This window comes from Lissotriton helveticus, chromosome 1_1, assembly GCF_964261635.1.
Source record: "Lissotriton helveticus chromosome 1_1, aLisHel1.1, whole genome shotgun sequence".
NCBI classification, from domain to species: Eukaryota; Metazoa; Chordata; class Amphibia; order Caudata; family Salamandridae; genus Lissotriton; species Lissotriton helveticus.
Window position 1 is genome coordinate 393,252,491 of NC_136057.1, and position 22,838 is coordinate 393,275,328.

Here is a 22,838-nt window from a genome sequence, read left to right on the forward strand (position 1 = left end):
AGGATTGTTCCGCTACAAGCGATTGAGTTTCGGAATCTCTTCAGCAGCTGAAATCTTCAAAGAGACAATCAGGCAAATTATCAGACCAATCAAGAAGTCTCAACTATAATGACAACATTCTGGTGTTCGGCAAGTCAGATGAGGAACACGACAAAGCACTGAGAGATGTCTGTTCACAACTAGAAGAAATCGGACTAACGCTAAATGAAAAAAAATGTGAACTGGGAAGAGAAGAATTGGTGTTTTTCGGGCACATCTTCTCGAAAAGAGGAATGAGGCCGGACCGCAGCAAAGTAGACACCCTGGACAAGGGAAAACAACCCAGTGACGTAGCAGAAGTACGATCATTGCTGGGTCTTGCCAGCTATTGTGCACGGTACTTCAAGGATTTTGCGACAGTGAGTACGCCACTGCGAGAGTTGACGAAGCAAGGACAAACATTCGCATGGACAGCAGAATGCAGTAAGGCTTTCGAGGAGATAAGGGCGTCAGTGACAGCTGTAGATCACCTGGTGTATTTTGACCCGAGTTTATGCACAGAACTGACTGAGGATGCCAGCCCAGTGGGTTTGGGCGCGATACTGGCACAACACAAACAAGGAAAGGAATCACCAAGATGTATCGTGGCCTATGGGAGAAGAAGCTTGTCAGACGTTGAGAGAGCATACTCTCAACCGGAAAAGGAGAGTCTGGCGGTTGTGTGGGCATGTGAGCATTACCACATGTTTATCTACGGGAAGCCCTTCACGATAGTAACGGATCACCAGGCGCTAATGACCATTTATGGCAACCCGAACGCCAAGATACCGCCCCGGATAGAACGGTGGGGGATCAGATTGATGGACTACAACTTTAAAATAATCCACAAGCCCGGGAAAGAACAAAATCCAGCAGACTACATGTCACGACACCCGTTGCCCCACAAAGAGGAGACCACGACCATGGCAGAAGAATACCTTAATTTCATCCTCAAGCAAAACACTCCGACGTCGATAACAATAGCAGAGCTAGAACAAGAAACTAGGGGCCAGATGTAGGGCGGTCGGTAACGGCCGAAAATCGGTATTTTCGGCCGTTACCGACCGGTATTTCAGAAATGGTATGTAGGGCCCTTAATTTTACAGAATCGGTAAATTTACTGATCGGTAAATTTACCGATCGGTAAATTTACCGAATCTGTAAAATACCGAATCGGTATTTTTACAGATTCGGTAAATTTGAGATGTAGGTGGGACTCTTCTGAGTCCCACAAGCCTTACAAAATCGGTATTTTACCATCAAATCCAATTTGATGGTAAAATACTGATTCCGGTGTGCATGCACATGTGTGCATGCACACCTCTGCCATATGACAGGCAGACCTGCCCTTGGGGCATGTATGCCTGCCACATGGCACCCGAGCCTGTTTTGGGGGGGCCAGAGGGTGTCAAAGTGACACCCCCTGCACCCTTGTGAAATTCGGTATTTACCGATTCGGTAAATACCAAATCGGTAATGCCCATTCATTCCTATGGGCTTCAAAGCCCATAGGAATGAATGGGCATTACCGATCGGTATTTACCGAATCGGTAAATACCGAATTTCTCCGATTCGGTATTCCAGCACATCTGGAATACCTACATACCCACCCCTCAGATTTACCTATTCTTAATTACCGAATCGGTAAAATTCGGTAATTAAGAATCGGTAAATCAATCCTACCTACATCTGGCCCAAAGAGAGATCCCACCATGCAAGCAATCAGAAACGTGGTGAGACAACAAAGATGGAGACACATAAACAATAACAGTCCCACAGAAAAAGGAGTAATCAAAGAAGAACTGCTAGCGTTCAAAAAGATAGGTGAAGAACTATCAGAAACAGAGAATGGCATCCTGATTAGAGGATCACGGATAGTGATCCCATACAGACTGAGAAAGCGAACTGTTGAACTGTCCCATGAGTCCCACCGAGGCATCGTAACAACAAAAAAGATGTTGCGAGAAAAGGTGTGGTTCCCAGGACTCGATGGCATGGTAGAGGAAGCAATAACGCGCTGCCACATCTGTCAACTGACGGGACCACCATCGAAACCAGCACCACTACAAATGTCAGAACTGCCAAAGGCAGTATGGACAGAGCTAGCGGCGGATTTTTATGGACCTCTGGAGACGGGAAATTACCTGTTGGTTATCATTGACGAGTTCTCAAGGTTCCCGATAGTGAGGCAGGTATTGTCAACATCAGCAAATGGCACTTTACCTGTGCTAGATGACATATTCGCTGCATGGGGCTCTGCACAGACTTTAAAGACAGACAATGGCCCACCATTCTCAGGAGAAGAATTTAGCAGGTTCATGGACTACCTTGGGATCAAACATCGGAAAATACCGCCCCTGTGGCCACAGGCCAATGGGATGGCAGAACGCTTTATGGGGACAATCAAGAAAGCAATACAAAGAACAAAGCTGACCCAAATATCGACTGGGCAGGCACTGTGCCAGGTGTTGAGGGATTACAGGAATACCCCTCACAGCTCCACAGGTCGGTGCCCCGCCGAACTGGTGTTAGGGCGGTCGAGTAAGTCAAGACTCCCACAGATGGAGGCGAAGATGAGTGCGGATCGGAATGACATTGCAAAAAGAGATCAGGAAGCAAAGATGAAAATGAAAGCCTATGCGGATCAACGGAGACACGCGTCCGAATCAAAACTGAATGAAGGAGACCTGGTGGTGGTGAGACAGACACAACATCGAAAATCGGACAGCCCATTCTCCAAAGATCCACTGACGGTGACGAAAATAAAAGGATCGATGATAACGGCAGCCTCCGACAAGCAACAAATAACAAGAAACAGCTCTCACTTCAAGGAGCTGAAGGTGGAAGAAGAAGAAACAGCAGCAGCATGGAAAGAGGAAGATAGAGGACCAAGAAATGACAAAGACACAAGGCCACGAAGAACCTGCAGAAAGCCGCAGAGACTTATTGAAGAGATGTAAAGCGACCACTATTGTCGATCTCTCTCTCTCTCTCTCTGTCTCTCCCTCTCTCTCTTTTTCTCTCTATTATTGTCCCTCCTCCACTGCAACTGCAAGTAAGGACTGTCAAGGGGGGGCGACGGTGATTATGAAAATGTGCCATGAACATTTGTTTGCAACAAAGGGGGAGATGTCATGACCTGACATTGAGGGTGACTGACTAGGGAGCGCTAGGACCCTGTGGGTCGCCAGGAAGAGTGCCCAGGTCACCGGACACCAGATCCGGTGAGGGGACAGGAAGTGGACACACAGCCATGACTGGTGACGAGGACGGACATGCCAATGACTAGCTCTGTTAGAATCAATAAAGAGAATTAAAACACCAACCTGTCGTCCTGCGTGTGGTGTTATTCCTGACCAGCGACAGCGATGCGACACCTTGTTAGGTTTGTCCCTGAGAAGCAACGCTCCGTGTGCCTCCAAGTGCAATCCAAGCCTTCCCAGTTTTTGAGTTACTGAGGAGTGCCCTGCCCCGGAAAGCAGGTCAGTATTGAATAGGAAGAAGTCGGGCCATTTGGGAATCCTGCTGCTCTTGGTGAAGAAACTATGTTGCTTGAAGGTCCCCAGACACCAATTTCAGCAGTCACACTTGTGTTGCTTCGAGGGGTCGGAGGGGAGCTGCCTGCAGTTTCTTCCATGCACACTTGTGGCCACAATGTGAGTTGCTTCGATGATGGGGATCCAACCCAATCATGGCCTGGGCTACCACCTAGGTAGGGGCCTCTTCATCCATGGGGATTGAGCCATTTCTTCCCCTGGGCCCAATCAGTGGCAGATGGCTGATGCTGATGTGCAGGTAGAGCGGCCTTCTCTGGTTGCCAGGTACCTGGTTGTCTGGCCCTGTGCATCCAGACTATGATTTGAAGACTCAGGTGAACCGGCCTGGGCGTCTCTATGCACCTGGGTGGTTCAGAGGTGGAGCTGCTTGATTATGCTGCTGTAGGAGGCACTAGCCCACCTCGTGCTGCTTGGTGGGGTTCTCTGGTTGAGGGCAACAACAAAAAAACTTTCATAGATAATGTTTACTTCATACATTATGCTACTTCTTCCATAGTGTTTACATCATGCATAACGTCCACTTGATACGTAATGTCCGCTCAATACACAATGTTTACTTCACAACGTTCTCTTCATGGATAAAGCTCACACCAAAGATAATGTTGACTTCATATAAAACACTCACTTCATACATAACGCTCAATTCTTACATATGGGACTGGTTCATAAATAAAAGGGTAAGTGTATGGCGGATTTCTACAATTCAGCCTGGATGTACTTTCACACTTTTCCAATTCACAAAACAGGTATATTAGTGCCATGCCACAGTCCAGATTTCCAGGCGCCGTTTTGCGCCTGTCATGTCACTTTTTTAGGCTACCTGTTCCCCTAGTGTGGAGCTGTAAATAATTATTTTCTCCTTTCGGAGAACATTTTTCAAGTGGAAAAGGCCATTTCTCTGCACCACCGCCAAATCTGGGGGATAGACCAGTCTCCTTTCCGTCATGAAGGGAGAACTTATCTAACCTTTATAGAGTGGGAAGGAATCAGATTTGCGAATGCCCACAAATTGACATGTTTGTAGGCTCTTACTAACGTGCAAGGCAAACTATTCCTTGTTACTTCTACTTCCTATGCCTTGTGTGGGATGAACTACTGCGGATTTCGCCACATTCATGGCTGAGAAATTCATTGTAGTAAAACCATTTGCATCTGTTGGGTATCCTTTAGAGAGATCCTGACTTGGAAAATTGCGGATCCAAGATGGCGGAGTGAGGATCTGCTGTGAGCAAGCTCGTCCAGGGGTTTCTCTAACTATCCCTACCGAGTGATTCGATATGGCGACACGGCGTTCATGACTGGGCAGTAGCGCTGCAGGCATTGCAGGCGATACACTTTTCTTTCCAAGGGGGAAAAAAACAGACAGATAGCGAACTTCAGAAGAAAGTGCGGAGGTGGGAAGCGAGGCGCTCTGTGCGGAAAAATACTTTCAGCGCAACTCACGAGGCTCACTACAAGACGCGCTGCTGATGCTTACCGCCACTGCCACTGCTGAGCTTCTCCGACGGACGATTGGCGGTCTGTTTAGGGGATCCGGGCTCGGCTGGTCGGGGCTTTACTCCCGCATTGCAAACACCTGGCGGAGGAAGGGGATGTCTACGAAGAGGTTCCCGCGGACTACACGAAAACACCCAGCTGGGGACGCGGGTGTTACGGGTGCTTTACCTCTCTTGCCGGTTGTGGCTGCGGCTCTCCCTCAGGTCGCACAAACATTTAAAATTAATGCCCAAACGACCTCAGATGCGAACTCAGACGCTCCAGGAACTGTCTTACTGGAGAAAGCTAAAGGTGGCACGGCGAAAGTAGTAGGTGCGGGGAAAAACGTAAACCGGCAACTTGCTATCGCTGAAGCGTCCACAGCCGCTCCTGAGCTGCCAGATGATCAGCAACAGAACAGCATGGACTCTGACCCAGAGAACCAGGTACAGAACTCCCCTAACCTACCCCCTGATGTGCTCTTAAAAAAGGCTAACCAGAGTGCTGCAAGGCTGTTGGCTAAAACTAAGCGACTGACAAAAACAGGAGGGCGAGATGCGGGGGGGGGACCCTATAAGTGCAAGCGCAAATCTGGTCCCAGAGACTGAGAACACAGAGGGGCAGAGTGGCAGTATATCTATGTCTAAAAAATCTGCACCTCCAGCGAAAAATAATTTATCTGTCTCTACAAAGAAAGACAGGGCAGATGCAGATGGGCCTCAGCTTAATCAGCACACAGAGGGCCGGATAGTTTCTGGCGACACTGCTGTCTTGATGGATAATATAGAAGCAGAAGCAAGGGTGGAACCTGGTGGGCAAGCTGATGGGCTAGCAGAGGCGGAGGTGGCTACGGATCAGATAGAGCAAGGCTCATTCGAAGATATTGAAGACATTGAAGATACTGACGTAGAAATCGAAGATGAATTGGGGGAGAAGGGTGACAAGGGGGTCTATCTGAGCAACGCAATAAAAGCACGCACCAAAAAAGGGCGAAAACAGAAAACAAAACCGAAGGCAAAGAAATGCGGCAAAAGTGGTGGCATACTAAACAAACATATGATAAATAACTGTCAGACCTCAATTAAAGCTTTACAGAACCAAAGCCCATTAAGAAGATGGATTGAAGCAAAGGGGCTAGTCAACAATATGACTCAGAGACTCACAGGGGGGAGCCCTACAGAACCTATATCCAATAAAGAGACTTTACCTGACACCGCCAGATCTTTTAATTTAGACTCCTGCCCCTTAGATACTACACTAAACTTACCATCTAATATATCCAACACACCTTACATACCACCGTCCGCTTCTATACTCTTGATGGTGTCTGAACCCGAGCCTACCACGGAATCTTCTACAGAAGAGGCTGATATGATACAACCTACTGCAATCTCTGCAGCAATAGCAGCCCCGAACACCTTCTCTTCTTCAGAACCTTTTTCTTCCTATACTAATGTGGAGATAAATAAACATATAAGTATCTCTAAACAAAGCTCAAGCCAAGAATCAGCCGATCCCACTTCTTTAGATATAATACTGCAATTATTGAGCAACCAACGGGCAGAAGCACAGGAATACTATTTACAATTGAGGGAGGACAATAGCAGAGTTCAATCTACTCTACAAGAACTCACCACTAAGTTCAGGGGATTCTCGCAAGATATTGAGGAGCTACAACAACGGGTGGTTTCGCTAGAAGAGAACCACTTAGAGACTGCATCTGCAACAGACCAACATGAAACTCAGCTTGCTACACTTCAACAAAAAGTTGAAGACTTGGAGAACCGTCAGAGACGCTCTAATCTTAAACTTTTTGGCGTGCCGGAGGGCGCAGAAGGCTCTGACCCGAGGGCGTACTTAGTAGGCTTATTCCAGAAAGCCTTCCCTGATTTAGCAGATTGGGACTGGGATTCACAAATCCAACGAGCCCATCGCCTCCCTCTGATACAGAGAAATAGGGAGAGCCGATTCCCACGTCCCTTTCTAATTTTCTTTGGAAATTTTCTATTACGCCAGGCCATATGGCAGAGGGCCCGCCCTAACACTCCGGTAGCTATTGGTGAATTCTCAATCTTCGCCCGTTCCGACCTCAGCAAAGAAACAATGGACAGACGATGGATGCTTCGAAAGCTAATAGATCCTATAAAATCAAGCGGAGGTCAGGCATTTCTCCAAGAACCAGCAAGGCTCAAAGTTATCAAAGATGGCCACACACACTTTTTTCTTGAAGTCAAAGAAGCAGAGGCTTATTTAGCCGACATTGATAGGGGCAAGAATAAGAATAAGACTAAGAATTAGTCTAGTCCATTTACTTATTTCACTTACTTTCTTTTTTTTGTGACCTAACAAGTATTAGAAATTGCCACTATTTAATACTTGGGCTGCAGGGGGGATGATACATTTGCTCAAATCAGCTAATTTTGTTTAATATTTCTTCCTTTTCTGCAACTTTTGTAACTTTTAAGCAGTTATATATCAAATGCCCAGGCTATTTTCTATATATACCCGCTGACAAACTCTTAACAGTGCAAGTGGGGGATGGGAGAGACTTCTCTGGGTGACTTGGCACGAAAGCTGCCCCTTCAGCGGCAGCAGATGCAGAGGGATGGTTCTTCCCCGGCCGGGGTAAGAACTAGGGGGGTGGGGGGTTGGAGGGTGGGAGTCTCCGCAATATGGGGGGTTGAGGGTGGGAGGGGAAAAATTATGAAAATTTGTCTGCAGGCTGAGAGGAATGAGGGGTTGGTCGCATACCATGAAGCCAGAATTTTTTTGCGCGCCAATAATACTAAAAATATGCGATATATGAGGCTATGCGGATGTCATGAAATCTACTTTGGAAAATTTAAGACATGCTTAAAATTTAAGGGATTAATCTTCTGTATTTTTTAGATGTATGAAATAAAATACTTAGCTTGGAACGTAGCCGGGCTCAATAGCAAGAACAAAAGGTGCTTGGTTAAAGAGGAATTGAAAATGCATAACCCCCATATCATTTTATTATCTGAAACACACATTGCGGGTAAGGATAAAAAACTCCTTAAACATCTGGGGTACGACATCATAGTTTGTTCTGCTTTTGGACAATCTACAAGAGGGGTTGCCATACTCAAAGACACGCGATTTCGGGCTGAGACAATACAGACTTTTTGGGGTAAAGATGGCAGATGGGCAATAGCGCAGATAAGCTACGAAAATATTAAATATGTGTGGTCTATGGCTGCAATATAGATGAGCCTAGCTTTTTTCGCCATCTGAATGTTAAACTTTTGGGCTTGGAGGGAGAACTTATCATTATGGGGGATTTTAATTGCGTCATGGATTACAGAATTGATACAACTAGCTCTGGGTGATATCAAAGGATGCACAAAACTAGATCAGCTATCTTGGATTTATGCCGCGTACATAACATCAAAGACGCTTGGCGACACTTAAACGCTAATAATCCTGGATATACATATTATTCTGCCCCTCATAAAACATGCTCTAGGCTCGACATGGCATTAGCAAGCGAAAATTTATTGGAAAATAGTTCTATGGTTTTATGCCCTCGAATATCATCGGACCATAATGCAATATTATTGACAATCAAAACAATAAATACTAGAACTACCCCCAGACCATTCTCCTTCCCGAGACATTTGATTTCAGATACATCCTTTATGACGCAATTAAAATCACACCTTACTGAATTTATAGGCATAAATATCAACTCAACCTCACCTGATATGGTTTGGGATGCTTGTAAGGGGGTAGGGGTTTCACTCAGGCTTATATAATTAGACAAAATTTTGAAAACAAAAAAAATAACGACCAACTATTGATTAAAATAATAGCTTTAGAAGAACAACTATCATTAGCACTTCGGTATAATGTAGCAAAAAGCATAGAAATCGTCCTTGAACTCTGCTCAATCAAAAATAAAATGAAGTCAAAATTTATTCAGAAAAGCACAAATAGTTTGCATAAATTTAAAATAACACAATATGAGGGGGGTGACAAAATCGGGAAAATCTTGGCCTACAAAGTTGCTGAGGACAGAGCTAACTCTACTATTACAAGCATACGGGGGGCTGGCAATAAAATTTATACTCAACCTCAAGATATTTTAGAGCAATTCGCCGATTTCTATAGAAATTTATATACCCCAGAAGTGGATTATAACTTAGACGACATATACAAATATGTGGAGGAGCACACCGGGGACATGCAGAATTGCTTAGAGATAGACTCACTGTCTGAGGACATAACAATGGCTGAATTGCATCTAGCGATAGCTTTATTACCCGCAGGAAAAGCGGCGGGCGAGGACACCATACCCCTAGAAATATATAAATTCTGCCTAGAAGAGCTTGAACAACTACTGCTGAAAGTCATACAATTTGTAGGCCTAGAAGGAAAGACACCTAGGTCATGGAATAGGGCAAAAATAATATTTTTTTTGAAAAAAGGTAAACCGAAGGAAGAGAGAGGGTCATATCGCCCCATCTCCTTAATAAACACAGACGCAAAAATTTTTGCTAAAATTTTAGCTTTAAGACTGGCTCCTATTATGCCTCAAATCATTAACCCACAACAGCATGGTTTCATAACTGGTAGGGACACTACTATACATACTAATATGGCAATAACTGCATTAGATGTAGTAGAGACAGAATCCACCACACTTGGTATAATTCTATTAGATGCTGAAAAAGCTTTTGACCGAGTGGGGTGGGACTTTCTCTGGTACATACTGTTTAGGATAGGGTTTAAAGGACAATTTCTGCGGAGCATTCAAGCACTGTACGATAAACCTTCAGCATATACCAGCTATGGGGGACTGAAATCTTCAGACTTTTCTATCTTACGAGGTACCCGTCAGGGATGCCCCCTATCCCCTCTTCTATTTGCCCTCTCATTGGAGCCTTTTTTGTCCGCACTTCAACTTCAAAATCAGATCGTACCCTTTAGATCAGGAACACAAGAACTAAAAATAACTGCATACGCAGATGACATCGCGATCTACACTGAAGATGTCGTAGAAGCATTAAAGGGAATAGCATTAAAAGCCGAAAAATATGGTAAGGTGGCGGGTTATAAATTAAATCTACTAAAAACGCAAGTAATAGCTAATTATACACCTGCAGTGGCTGTGCCTGAGATCTGCCACTCCGCCACATATCTAGGGGTTAAAATCACGGCTAAATTACTAGAAATCAATAATCTAAACTACAACGAACTAATTAAATCAACCAGCCTATTGCTAAAAAAATGGCACAGATTACCTCTGAACCTAACTGGCAGAATTAACTTAATCAAGATGAAAGTTTTGCCCAAATTTGTATACTTATTTCGGTCTATACCATTAGCATTAAATAATCAATTTTTTAAAAAGCTTGACGGAATACTTAGCAGTTTTATTTGGGGGTATAAAAAAGCAAGAAGATCACTGGCCCTTATGAAAAATAATACGAACTATGGCGGACTCAATTTTCCTGATTTTAAATTATATTTTTGGTCTGCTTTTGTAATTCGTCTTCGCTCCTTATTAAATGAAAGATGGACTTTGTTTTTTCACTTTTTTACACTAAAATCCGACTCGAACATGTTTCTGTTCCGAATCAACGACCCCAACTACTACAAAAGGGTTAGATTTAAGACTATAAGAGACTTAATAAAGATCTGGGGTAACATACTTTCTCTTTGCAATACCAGCTTTTTTCACCCCAAGCTTCCGCTTTGGGGCAATCCGGGCCTACCAAATATTTTTTCCGACATTAATACTCGTTGCTGGCTAAGATCGGGTATCACGGTTCTAGGGGATTTTTATGGAACACAAGGTTTTTTAGATTTCAATACTCTCAAATTATTATATAATCTATCCGAAAATATGAGATATAAACACCTACAGATACACAACTACCTGATTAATAAAAAACAAATATTGGAGGTCACTGAAAGTGATATCTGGACATGTCTATACTCATCCAAAAATAAATCCACAATAAGCGAAGCATACAAGCTTTTTGCTGGATTTAAATCAAATGATTGTATTAAATTGGCTGACAAATGGAGTAGAATGTTGGGGTCGAATATAACACCGAAACAGATTGAGAGTTCTTTAATAAATATCAATAAATGAGTACGATCATCAAACCTCAGATTACAACAATTTAGAACAACCTGTATGCTGTACTACACCCCGGAAAGAATCTCAAAATGGCCATCTAATAACATTCATAGTGATCGTACAAAATGCCCTAAATGCTCTGCCGAAGCAGCTGATTTAGTACATATCTTATTCTCGTGCCCGAATCTTAAAACTTTCTGGCATGACGTAGAAAAAGTTCTTAAACTGAAACATATTCAGCTGCCTACATTTACGGCCACTTCTATTTTGTTAGACACTTACTCGGTATCTTTTCCACAAGCCGCTTTGGCCATGATATTAATGTCCTGTGCTAAGCTAACTTTGGCCAGAGCTTGAATTAGTCCAGAAATACCTAAGGTCTGGGACTGGTGGGCCCTGGTAATCGAGATATACTCAATGGAATTAGCTCTAGCTAAGATCAGGGGCTTACAGACATTGAAAAAGCATGAAAAAATTTGGGGTACTTTTATAGATTGATGATGCTTCACTTTGTTTATTTATTTATCTTTTATTTTTTTACTTTTTTCTTCTCTCTTTTTCTTTCTTTTCTTGCGATACAGGGGAGGGGTGTAGAAAATAGATCGAACTATACTATCTGCATCAGCGTTGAAAAGAAATTGATATTATCTTCTTGTTCATCTATTCTCCAAATAACATCTCATGATTTAGTTGTATTTGTCTATGCTTTATATGGAAATAATTTATGTATGTCAAAATTAATCATTTATGCCTTAATTTACTTATTCCTTGTACGCCTGCAAACAATAAAAACATTTAAAAAAAAAATAAATAGAGAGATCCTGACTTGTGTAAATGGAGGCATTTTCAATTGTAAGAATGTGTTTATGGCCAACATGGTCTTGTGAGTCTGTCCACAATATTTACCCTACAAGTAATGTCCAATTCATAGATAATGTTTGCTTCATACATTATGTTAACATTATAGCTAATATTCACTGTACATATGACTTTGTGCTCCAAATACATAAAGTTTACTTAGTAGAGTAATATAAATTCCTGTTTTTTTTACCACGTATGTACGTTCCAGGATGATGGCCTAGCACTTAACGAAAGAAGCACAATCTCTTTTATTCTAGGTACAGTTCTATAAAGCTTTACCCTTCGTTGTCCTCAGGCTAAACTAAAACAAAACTCATAATCTTGCTTGACCTTTTGAAATACTTAGATGATACCTGCTAATTGGTTGCTGAACTTGTTTTAAGAAATGTTAACAAATATAATTTTACCCATGTGCTAACTCCTTCTATTTATGGTCTTGCAGTTTTGGCATGGGGCCCTATCAAATCAAGCCGACTCTTCCCAAGAGTGAGTAACACATCTATTTTTAAAGCATGCAGCTCTATATTGTAATATCATTCAGAAAAGGCACTTGTAATGAGGTTGTTTTTTTTATTTACATATTTATAAAGTGCAGATACATCAAACCATACGTGGTCGGCGGGGTCTTTACATGAAACAACATTGAGAATGAGATAGGAAAATGGGAAAAAGATTCACAAGTCAGAGCAGAACACAGTGAATGTTCCTTCATGTGAATGCAAAAACAAGGACCAATGAGGTATCAACAAAAAATTGTATTCAAATTTATGTTCAAATCCATAAAATAGAAAAATATTAGTACTATGCATAAATATATCCACAGATATAAAATAATCCACACAAAATGTATTAAGAATTTATAACAACTAGGTATTTCTGCAGAAAGACTTGTTCTCATTACTAGCATTGTTAAACAGACAAGAATTGGAAAACAATTGTTTAAACAGGTGAATTTTGAGTTTTCGTCTGAAGGCGACAAAAGGTGCAGCCTTCCTAAGATTAAATGGAAGGGAGTTCCGTGTTGTAGCCGCTTCACCTGTGAAGGAGTTCTCTCTAGTTAGTGAGGTCTTGAATTTGTGGATTCTGAGGAGCAGAGAGTCCTTGATGCTTAAGTGTCTGGTTCAGCCTGAAACAGTCAGGAGTTTGGCAAAGCATGGTGGACTATTGTGTTGTAGGGGCTTGTAAGAAGGACACAGAGTTTGAAGCAAATCCTTGTTTGGAGACTGAGTTATTGAAGGATAGAAATGATGAGGTAAAATGTATTTGCTTTGCAAAGCAATCTGGCAGCTGAGCATGAGCCAGATTTGTTGATATCAAGTGTGAATGTGGGTTCCAGCCAGTAAGGGTTTTTCGATATACAATGTTGAGCATTTACAGCTGACTTCAGTTGATCAGGGGGATTAAATGTCTTTGTTTCTTTAACATATGAAAATTGTAGTTTTCAGCTTTGGCAAGCTTAGTAATGTTAGGGGTGGGGGTAACTCATGTAATTGTCTGTAGCGGAATTACCTAAAATTACAGCAAAAATACAGGCGATTACGCAAGTAGCATAACTCAGCATTTAGTGCTATTTTCTTAGCACAAAGATCCAATATGGACCCAAGTATGCATTTTGCGCTAAAAAAAATAGCACTAAAAGTGTTTTCAAGGACCAGGATATAAGGAACTCATTTATTGCCGGGTTAAGAAGAAATAAGTTATCCTTCATGCCAGACTGGAGCCTGCAAAGATATCATCTTAGGATATTTGATGTTGTGAATAGTTGTTTTTAGGTACATCTGAGTGTCATCTTAGTGCGCTCAGGTGCCTTTTTATTATGGCAAGTGGCACTATGTAGATGTTAAGGAGAACTGGTGGAAGAAGATATGGTCATTGTATAAATGCAGACTCCAATTTCATACCAGAAGATGAAATCCTGAGAATAAGAAGCAGAACCACTCTCGGACATTTGCTCTGATGCCCATGTGATGTTCCATTTTATCCATCAATTGAATATGCGAATAACGTCATAGGCAGCAAAGAATCAGTTAGACCGTTAGGCATGAGTTACCATTCTCCTAAATGTGATGGACATCAAAGAAGATTTTCACGGTGCCCATTTCAATACTGTAACCCATTCTAAAACCTGGTGATGTTTGTGTAGGAGTTGATTCTTGTCAATGTAAGAGATGAGTTGTTCTGCTGCAACATTTTCAGCAGCTTTGCTTGACCAAGGAAATTCTGAAACTGAACAGAATTAAGATAGGTTGGAAAATTGAAGATAAGCTTTTTGAGTATATCAGATATCTGACTCGTTTTCAGTGGGAATGGAACTGTAGTGAGGCATTGATTAAGTAATGCCATAATTTGAAAAATAGAGAGAAGTTGTCCTTGATGATTCTGGCAGGTGTGATGTCTTGAAAATAGTCTGTGGGTCTCTATTTTCTGATAATAGTTTGAAGGTCATGTGGGGGGGATTTTTCTAAATTTGTGAGCATGCCAGAGAAAGATGTGAAGGAGGAGAATTTATGTCCAAGTTGCTTCTATTATTGAGAATTTTATCAGTGAAGTGATTCACGAAGCAATCACAAATATCTCCTAAAGGATTCAACTGAGGGTCAGTTTTAGCACTGGACAAGTTTTGTATGTGATAGAAAAGAGATCTTGCTGCTTTGGGTAAGGAGGATACTTGCTTTTGAATGTACAGGACTTTAGCTTGCTGTATTGAGGGCCTGTACTTTTTTTGAGTTTTTTAATTTTGTTACAGATTGAGGGGATTTGGCTTCCTCAATCAACAGCTTTGTAATGATTATGAAGACTCATATGATAGACCTTCAACTATGTTCAAGATGGCTGTATCCATGCCAGATTATCATCGTATTAACAAAAGTTAAACACTGTAGTTAGAGCGCACAGGCTCTACACAGGTACGTCTGGAGTCATTTAGGCAGGAGGTGAGTTATTTATTTCTAGTTATTAACAAATCTGTAAATGACAGATCAGAGAACCTAACCAAAGGAAAGGGCTTCCGCTAAATGTGCGAAACAACACCCCAAAACAAAAAAGAGAAAATTCTCTTCTTGAGTCCCCTCACTCACCAATGGTTGCCCCTAGGTGACATGCTTCATCATTGAGGCCATCCCAGACAGCTACTGTCTGGGGCGTGCTGCAACTTGCGGAACTACGTGCTCTTTCCCTAGTATTTGACCAAATACTAGGGCAAGTATACACATAACAGTTACACTTCCTCCCTACTATTAACCCATTTTTATCCATAGCAACTAGGAGCAGCAATAAATTAATCACTCACTAGCTAGGTATTTTTTGCATCACCATCCCCACTCCCCCAAACACTGCACTATACATTTTTTTCAAAAAAAGTGCTCCTACGTAGTTCCGCAAGTTGCAGCAGTATTCTTTGTAAGTATTTCAATTGTGGAACCATTCAATAACCCAAATACAATTTCTTTTACCATATTCAAGGAACGATCGATGTATGCCATGGTTTTTGATGAGATTTGACCAAACAGGCCAGAAACATATAGAAAATAGACATCTATATTCTTATTTATGTTATGTTAAATCCATTTATATATCGCGCACAGATACTCCGAAGAGTGTCCCGGCGCGCTCAGGAAAAGGATCCACTAACAAAGAGGAGAGTTTTTAACTTTTTTTTGAAGATCACTGAGTCTTGAGTACTGCGTAAATTCAGGGGAGAGCATTCCAGGCCAAAGCTGCTTTGCGCACAACAGAACTCCTACCTAGCCTCTGGCGTTTGAATCTAGGGATCTGCATCAGGAGCTGAGAGGATGACCGCAACTTTCTCATAGGATTGTAGAAAACAACCCTCTTCTGGAGGTAGGAAGGACCCTGGCCATATAAGGCCCTCTGGGCAAGAACCAGGGTTTTGAATTTTATTCGCACCTCCACTGGTAGCCAATGCAGAGAACGCAAGTGGGCAAGTACACTACATCTGCGAGATATACCCAGCAGGAGTATAGCAGCCGAGTTCTGTATGACCTGCAATTTGTTCAGGAGGTAGCCAGAGATGCCCGCATAGAGCGCATTGGCATAATCCAACCGAGACAAAATCAAAGCACGGACAACCGTTTCTTTGGTAGGTCTAGGAAGAAGAGGCAAGAACTTCCTCAAGGCTTTCAGTGTACCAAAGCAGGTCCCTGGCAGCTTTTTGACCTGGGTAGAGAACGTCAGATTGTCATTAAACCAGACCCCCAGATTTTTTGCAGCAATGCCCATGGCATTAGGCATGGGGGAACGAGGGGGCCATAGTCTCTCTTGAAAGTTAGAAGGAAAAACACCATACAAAAGAACCTCTGATTTCTTTTTGTTGCATTTTAACTGTGCCTGAGGAAGCCACCCGAAGACAGAGGAAAGACAGTGTTAGGCTGCAAGAACTGAATCCTCTTCCCTTCCCCAGGAAAACAGGAGCTGGGCATCATCAGCGTAGGCCATCACCTTAGCCCCGTGGTTCCCAAACTGTGCGCCGCGGCACCCCGGTGCGCCATTATGAGGTGCCAGGGGCGCCGCGCTCACGTTGTAGGAAAGTGAAGTTTATTGAACAGCTGCCCAGTGCAGCCCTCAGTGACATCCTCACCGCAACAACTGCCAGCAGTGCAAATCCCAACATTAAATGTGCCCATATGTCCTGCGAGCACGAGTTAAACTTTAACACTCACTCCGTGGAGCCCGCCTTTTTACAGTACAATTATTAATCAAATGTCATGCCGATCTTCGCACAACCTCCGTTTTATACTCGTATCACGATCATTATTGTTACTGTAAGTAATTAACAACAATTGTTAACAAATTGTTACAAACAAAGGAAGGAGGGTTTCACCGGCACTGTAATTAACTATTTGTGTAATAAACGTTTTGACAGATAACAATGAAAATTGAGCTCCAAACCACGTCCATTAGGGTGAGCTGCTTCTGTATTTCAGGCACTGAATTTGCGAGGGGCCAGGGTTCGCAAAGGCAGTGGCAGGGGATGCAAAGGGCAAGACAGGGCTCGCAGTTGTGGCTCCTGGTGACCCCTAAATGACATCCACGGCATCATGGTGCTTTTATTATCCTTTTACATAGTCCGAAATTTCTTGATGGTGAATGTAAATTCAACTTGAAAGACATGTCTCTCTTCTATTTCTATGCTAATAAATCCTTTCCATACTCTCAATATGTTGCATCTGAGACTGTCGGTCCCTTCAAGTTGTTTCATTTCATGGTTGTGTTGTTTGAGCCTTTGAATTCTGTTTGACAACCAAAATCTGTCAGCTCACCTCTACCTCTATCATCAGGTGTCCTGAGGAGTTTGTAATGGGTGTTGTTTTACATCTTTAACTGGGGGAAGTTGTCAGGCTTCAACACCTCAACTTTTAGGCCTGGGTGCAATAGGAGTCTGTAGGTTTTAAATAAATAAATAATGAAAGGAGAGTGGCCCCTTCTGATTCAGCTCCAAGTGCAAACTGTCAGCAGAGCTGCCTCATACACACCCCCTTAACTCATTTTACTCAGGTGGGACCAGACGAGCTTATAGGCGCCTCAATCTCTGAAAATGACTGCACCTGAAGAAAGGGGGTGTGGATACAAAGGCTAGTATCATGTCTGTTAAAAAGGAAACTTTACTGAATTTACACACTGAAAATGAAACTAATCATATATAAGAGTTCTGAAAGATGTAAACAATGTCCCATCGTCGGGCCTACTTCAAGGACATGGCTGCAGGCTGGAGAGTGTACGTGGACGCTCTGGTGGTCCAGTGCATTAGATTTATGGCTTGCTAATTAGGGGTGACACAAGGTGAAAAAGAGAAAAAAACATCTTAATTCCAGTAGTACAGGTGTCACAGTCAGTGGTCACTCGGAGCCAGGGATCTATCACATTAACATTCTCCCTACTCTGGGATACATTTCATTTCATAAACTTTTATTCGATTGCCACATGTTATTGCAACCATAAAAAGTACAAATAAAAACATTAAAATTATGCATTGTTAAAAAAATACATTTTAGGAGCAGATCTATCATATTATAGACAAAATGTAAAATAAAAAAAGATAGAAGCTCAAGGGACGTAAGCTGGAAAGAAAAAAAATTACTCGTGGTTACGTCGATATTTGATACAGGCTTTTAAAAAATTAGCTACATTCTTCGCTGTAAAACTGGGGTTCAGACATTGCAAAGATAGGTATGCTGGGCGACAGGTTCTTAGGCCTATTAGTCTTAATAAAGGCAAAATCCAAACCTTCCTGGGAAAAGAATAACATTTACAGAAAAAAAAAATGTGTATGGTTGATTGGGGAGAAACATTGTCACAGGGACAGGGAATAATGATGGGGGACCAGTTATGTACATTTGGAAAGGTTACAAGCCAGAAAAAAGAATTGAAACGAAACCTTGTAAGAAGATACTTTTCAAAGTTATTCAAAAGGAAGGTCAGATATGGTTGAATGCCCACGTGGGTCTGTACAGCAATGATTTGAGAGTTTGTGGGTTTTACCAGTTCCACCGAGCATCGAAGATCTCTTAAATGTGACAAACATAGCTTTTTGAGTTCTTTCCTCGATATGTCGGTCATGCTCGGGGGGTCGTTGAAAAAGTTAGTGCGGACCATGTCCCGGCTGAAGTTCCTAATGTATACTAGCCAGGGTATATTTTCCCAGTTGTCAAGAGCTATACAATCCAAGATTAAGGAGCGCGTTAAATGGCACTCCTCTTTGGTCCATATACGGTGCCACAATAGCATGGGTTGGCATCGAATGGTGTCCGTGATATAATCCATGCCTAGTTCAGCTAACGAGGCATAGGTTGGGGCACTGCGTGGTAGGGCCAATAGGTATTTAGCAAAGTCATTCTCAATCATTTGGAGTGGACTGATCGGTCCATAGCCCCAGACCCCTGCGCCATACGTTGCCACACTGTGGCACTTGGCGTAATATATGGTGAGTAATTCCGGGGGAGCCGGTTTCCCCAGTTTCCTTGAAAAGGATATTAAGGCTGCGGTGGCTCTTAAGAAGAGCAGTTTTTTGCTTGCCACTGCCTGTCTCCAACTCAAGGAATCGTCCACCAGGATGCCCAGATAGGGATAGACGCGAGTTCTTTCAAGCTTGATCTTGTCAACAAAGATGGGTTTAGGTCTTTTTATTTTGGGGCCAAGGTGCATTACAAATGTCTTTTTTATGTTAACCTTGAGGCCGAGAGAGTCCATATAAGAGCAGAAGAGGTGTGGCGCCGCGGCCAGGGCGACTGACGCTGGAATCTGGGGACCACGGTTCGATCCCCGGCTCCGGCGGCAGGTTAGCCCAGCACCATGTGACTCTGGGCAATAGCTCGCTTAATCTTCCCGACGGCCCCCAGCGCCTAGAGACCCTAACGGGTGATTGTGCGCTTTACAAATGTGGACTTTACTTTACTTACTTGTTGAGCTGTACTTGAAGTTGGGTCAACGTCCTGGCGAAGATGACAGAGTCGACCGCGTATAACAGTGTTGGTATGGGACGATGATTAATTTGCGGAAGGTCCTGGCTCCCTTCTAGCATGGCTGCCTCGAGTCCGTTGGTGTACAAGTTGAACAGGAAGGGAGCCAGTACACAGCCCTGTCTAACTCCTTTTGTAATTTGAAAGGGGGCGGTGAGTTCTCCGCTGATCCGTACCTGACTCTTGCTGTAGCGTCTGAATAAAGCTCGCGCAAGAATGCTGTAAGAGCAGGATCGACACCCATTTCCCCGAGCAAAGACCAGAGTTTCGCATGCTGTACACAGTCGAACGCTGCACTGAGGTCGACATATACGAGAAATAAACGACCCTTTTTTGCGTTCACGTATTTCCCGATCAGGAGAGCGAGGTTCAGGGCCTGCTCTACGGTCCCAAGACCTGCCTGGAACCCGTATTGAAGGTCGGTTAAGATGGAATTTGTTGCTGCCCACTCCTGGAGACGTTACAACAGCAAACGTCCCGCTACCTTACCCAGGGAGTCCAGGAGGGAGATGGGTCTGTAGCAAACCGGGTCATTTCGGTCGCCCTTTTTAAAAATAGGTAGAAGGATGGATGAGGACCAAGAGTCAATAAGGCCCGAAGTTGTTACCGCAGTCAAAACCTGGGTGAGAAGTGGGGACCAGAGCTCCATGTTATGTGTGAAGATATCCACCGGCACCCCATCTGGGCCGGGGGCCTTACCTGGTTTTGACATTTTTAGGGCCCTGACCACCTCCCCGTGCTCAAAGCGGATATTTAATGGGAAGATCTTTGGGGCCGCTGCTAAAACTGTGGTGGAGCTTCCCTCTGTCGGGGTTATTTGGGGACCACCAAAGATTCTCGAAAAGGGGGCGACCCATTCTTCTGCGGTTACTGCGACGTCGAGATGTTGAGATGACGACGGGTTTGACAAGAAGGGGGATTTTACAACTCGCCAGAAGTGTCCACTATCCCTTGATCGACAGCTGTCATGAAGTTGTAACCATAAATTTGCTTTGATGTCTTTAGTTCGTTTTGACCTTTCGGCCTTATAAAGTTTTCTTAATTTTGCTATCACCTGGGGGTTTCTCGGGGTGGTCTGTCGAGCTGCCTTGAGATTTGAAAGTGCTTTCCGGCACCCAGGGTTAAACCAGCCCTCGGCCGATGGTTTTCGTGCGATGGAGCGCGTTAATTCCTCTTTTATGATTCCCAAAATCCTGCCAAAGCTGTCCAGCACTGTTTGGGGCGATGAACCAGGATCTAGACAGTTGTTGACAGAAAGGATGGCTTTTTTGAGGACTTTCTCTGTTACAGCGTCGGGATCTATTTTTGCCCATTTCACTGAGAAACCATTCAGTTTGTCCATTTTTAACGACTCTTGTGTTAGAAGGCTTCTGACATTTAAGTGTAGTGATACAGATTTTAATTGAATTAAAATTCTGTTAGGGAAATGGTCACTACAGCTGTCTGATCCGGTGGAAATTTTTGTCAATTGGCCCCTTAGGTTCTGAGAGCAAAGGATAAAATCTATTGTGCTTGACAAACCCCTACCGTGAAATGTTGGGGAAAAGTCAACTTGTGGGTGGACTAACTTATTTGCATATTCCAGCTCTAGCGTAAAAAGGCTCTCGTTCATGGAATTTCCGTTGGAACTATGTGCAAAATGGGCCAGAGGACAGTCGGTCTCATCAGACAGTCCACAGATCCCATTTCTATAATTAGAGCATAGAGGGATGTTAAAGTCGCCTCCCCAGATGATGTAAGCAGGGAGAGACGATGGTTTATTCAGCTGTGACCTTAAAAAGATGGTGACTTCATTTATTATCTGCGCACACTCAGAAGGTAAGAGATTGTTATATAGGTTTACCAGGAGGTAGATGCATCTATTATCGGCATGGATACTTAGGATTTGATAGCAAACCTCTTCTTTTAAGCTGGTAATTTTTGTAAGGGGGACAGTATTTGTTACATAGACTGCTAGACCACCCTTAGGTCTTCCGAAAGGACCCTGTGTTGCTGGTATAAAGAATGTTTTATAACCCGCCAAATGGACGGGGACAGTTAGCCAAGTCTCCTGGAGGCATAGGATGTGGTTCTCATTAATCATATCCGCCCACAATTGCAAGTTGATCTTGGAACGTAGACCAGCAATGTTCCAAAATAGGACGGATAGAGTCGTCACGTTAGATGGAAGGGAGGCACGTGCTAGGCTGTGTGGAGCAGCTATTGTTGCGTTATTGGTCATAGTCATTTCAAGAGGACTAATCCGGATCTCAGTTGGGGAGGGAGGTTTAGATCCCTCGATCACTGGGGACATTTGGCCAAGGTAAGTTTCAAAATCGTCCCCAAAGTGTCCTGTGGGGACACAGAGAAGTGGAAAGGATAAAGAGGGGTGGCCACGGGTAGGTGACGAAAGTGGCAGGTTGGTATTTGTCGATAAAATCACGAAAACTCTCTTTGGAGTTGGTAGAGAGCTAAATGTCCTCTGGGGCTGGTTATTACGATGTGAAGTGGTTGACGGTCAGTCGACCGTTTCTAGGCAGTCGTATCTGTTTCTGGTCGGAAATCCTTGCCATCCCCCCAAAGAGGCCTGTTTACTACTGGGATGCCAAGGTCGAGGTTGCCAGTCTCTACTGCTATTTCTCTCAGTAAGCCAAGAAGCCTCGTAATCCCAAGGCCTCTCTAGGGGGTGCTCTCAATTTGGAGCCATTGAGTATTGGTTGCTATATTTCGGAGGGTAAAAAAAGGAGAGATGATAGGCGTCAATCCCCCCGCTCTTGGCTAGAGCTGGCAGATATAGTCGACGGTGGCCGTATCTTCACAGTTAACTATAATACAATCTCCCTGTATACTTTTGGGTTCCGGGCCTATCCACGAAACTCTACGCACAGTAGAGATTCTGCTGGTATGTGCGGATTGAGTTGGCCTATGAGTGTTAAGCCACTGTAGAACCTTGTTTTGAAGGGACCAGAATGGTTCTTTTGTAATTTCCGGAAGCTCCGGGACCCCCATGAGAATGACGGTGAAGGGGGACGCTTCACGTGGAAGATGGATCGGGCGCCTAGACTTAATCCCCCTTTTCCCGTCACCTGGTGCGTTAAACGTAGGGTACCGGGGTATTAAGGGTGGGATCGGTCTCTGGGTTAGTGGCTGAACGGGACCCTTGTCAGGAGTAGGCTGAGTTGGGACAGATTGCAGAGGTGCTGTTGGATGTATGACGTTACAACGCATACTTTTACATCGCATGCCTTTACAACGCGGTTTTTACATCGCATACCATTACAACGCATAATGCTTTTAGGCGCTGGATAGTGATTTATTTAATTTACTATTCCAACTCCAGTCCCCGTGGATAGTAGGGAAGGT

General features: G+C 43.4%; 1 protein-coding gene across 1 annotated transcript in view; it reads left to right on the plus strand.

Moving 5' to 3' along the window:
• The window catches only part of TEAD4 (TEA domain transcription factor 4), a 479,147-nt gene that overhangs the window by 308,033 nt on the left and 148,276 nt on the right, over positions 1 to 22,838 (plus strand). The window contains exon 5 of the mRNA XM_078647400.1: positions 12,464 to 12,507. Within this exon, the coding sequence (XP_078503526.1) occupies positions 12,464 to 12,507 (44 nt within the window). The remainder of the gene's footprint in view (positions 1 to 12,463; positions 12,508 to 22,838) is intronic.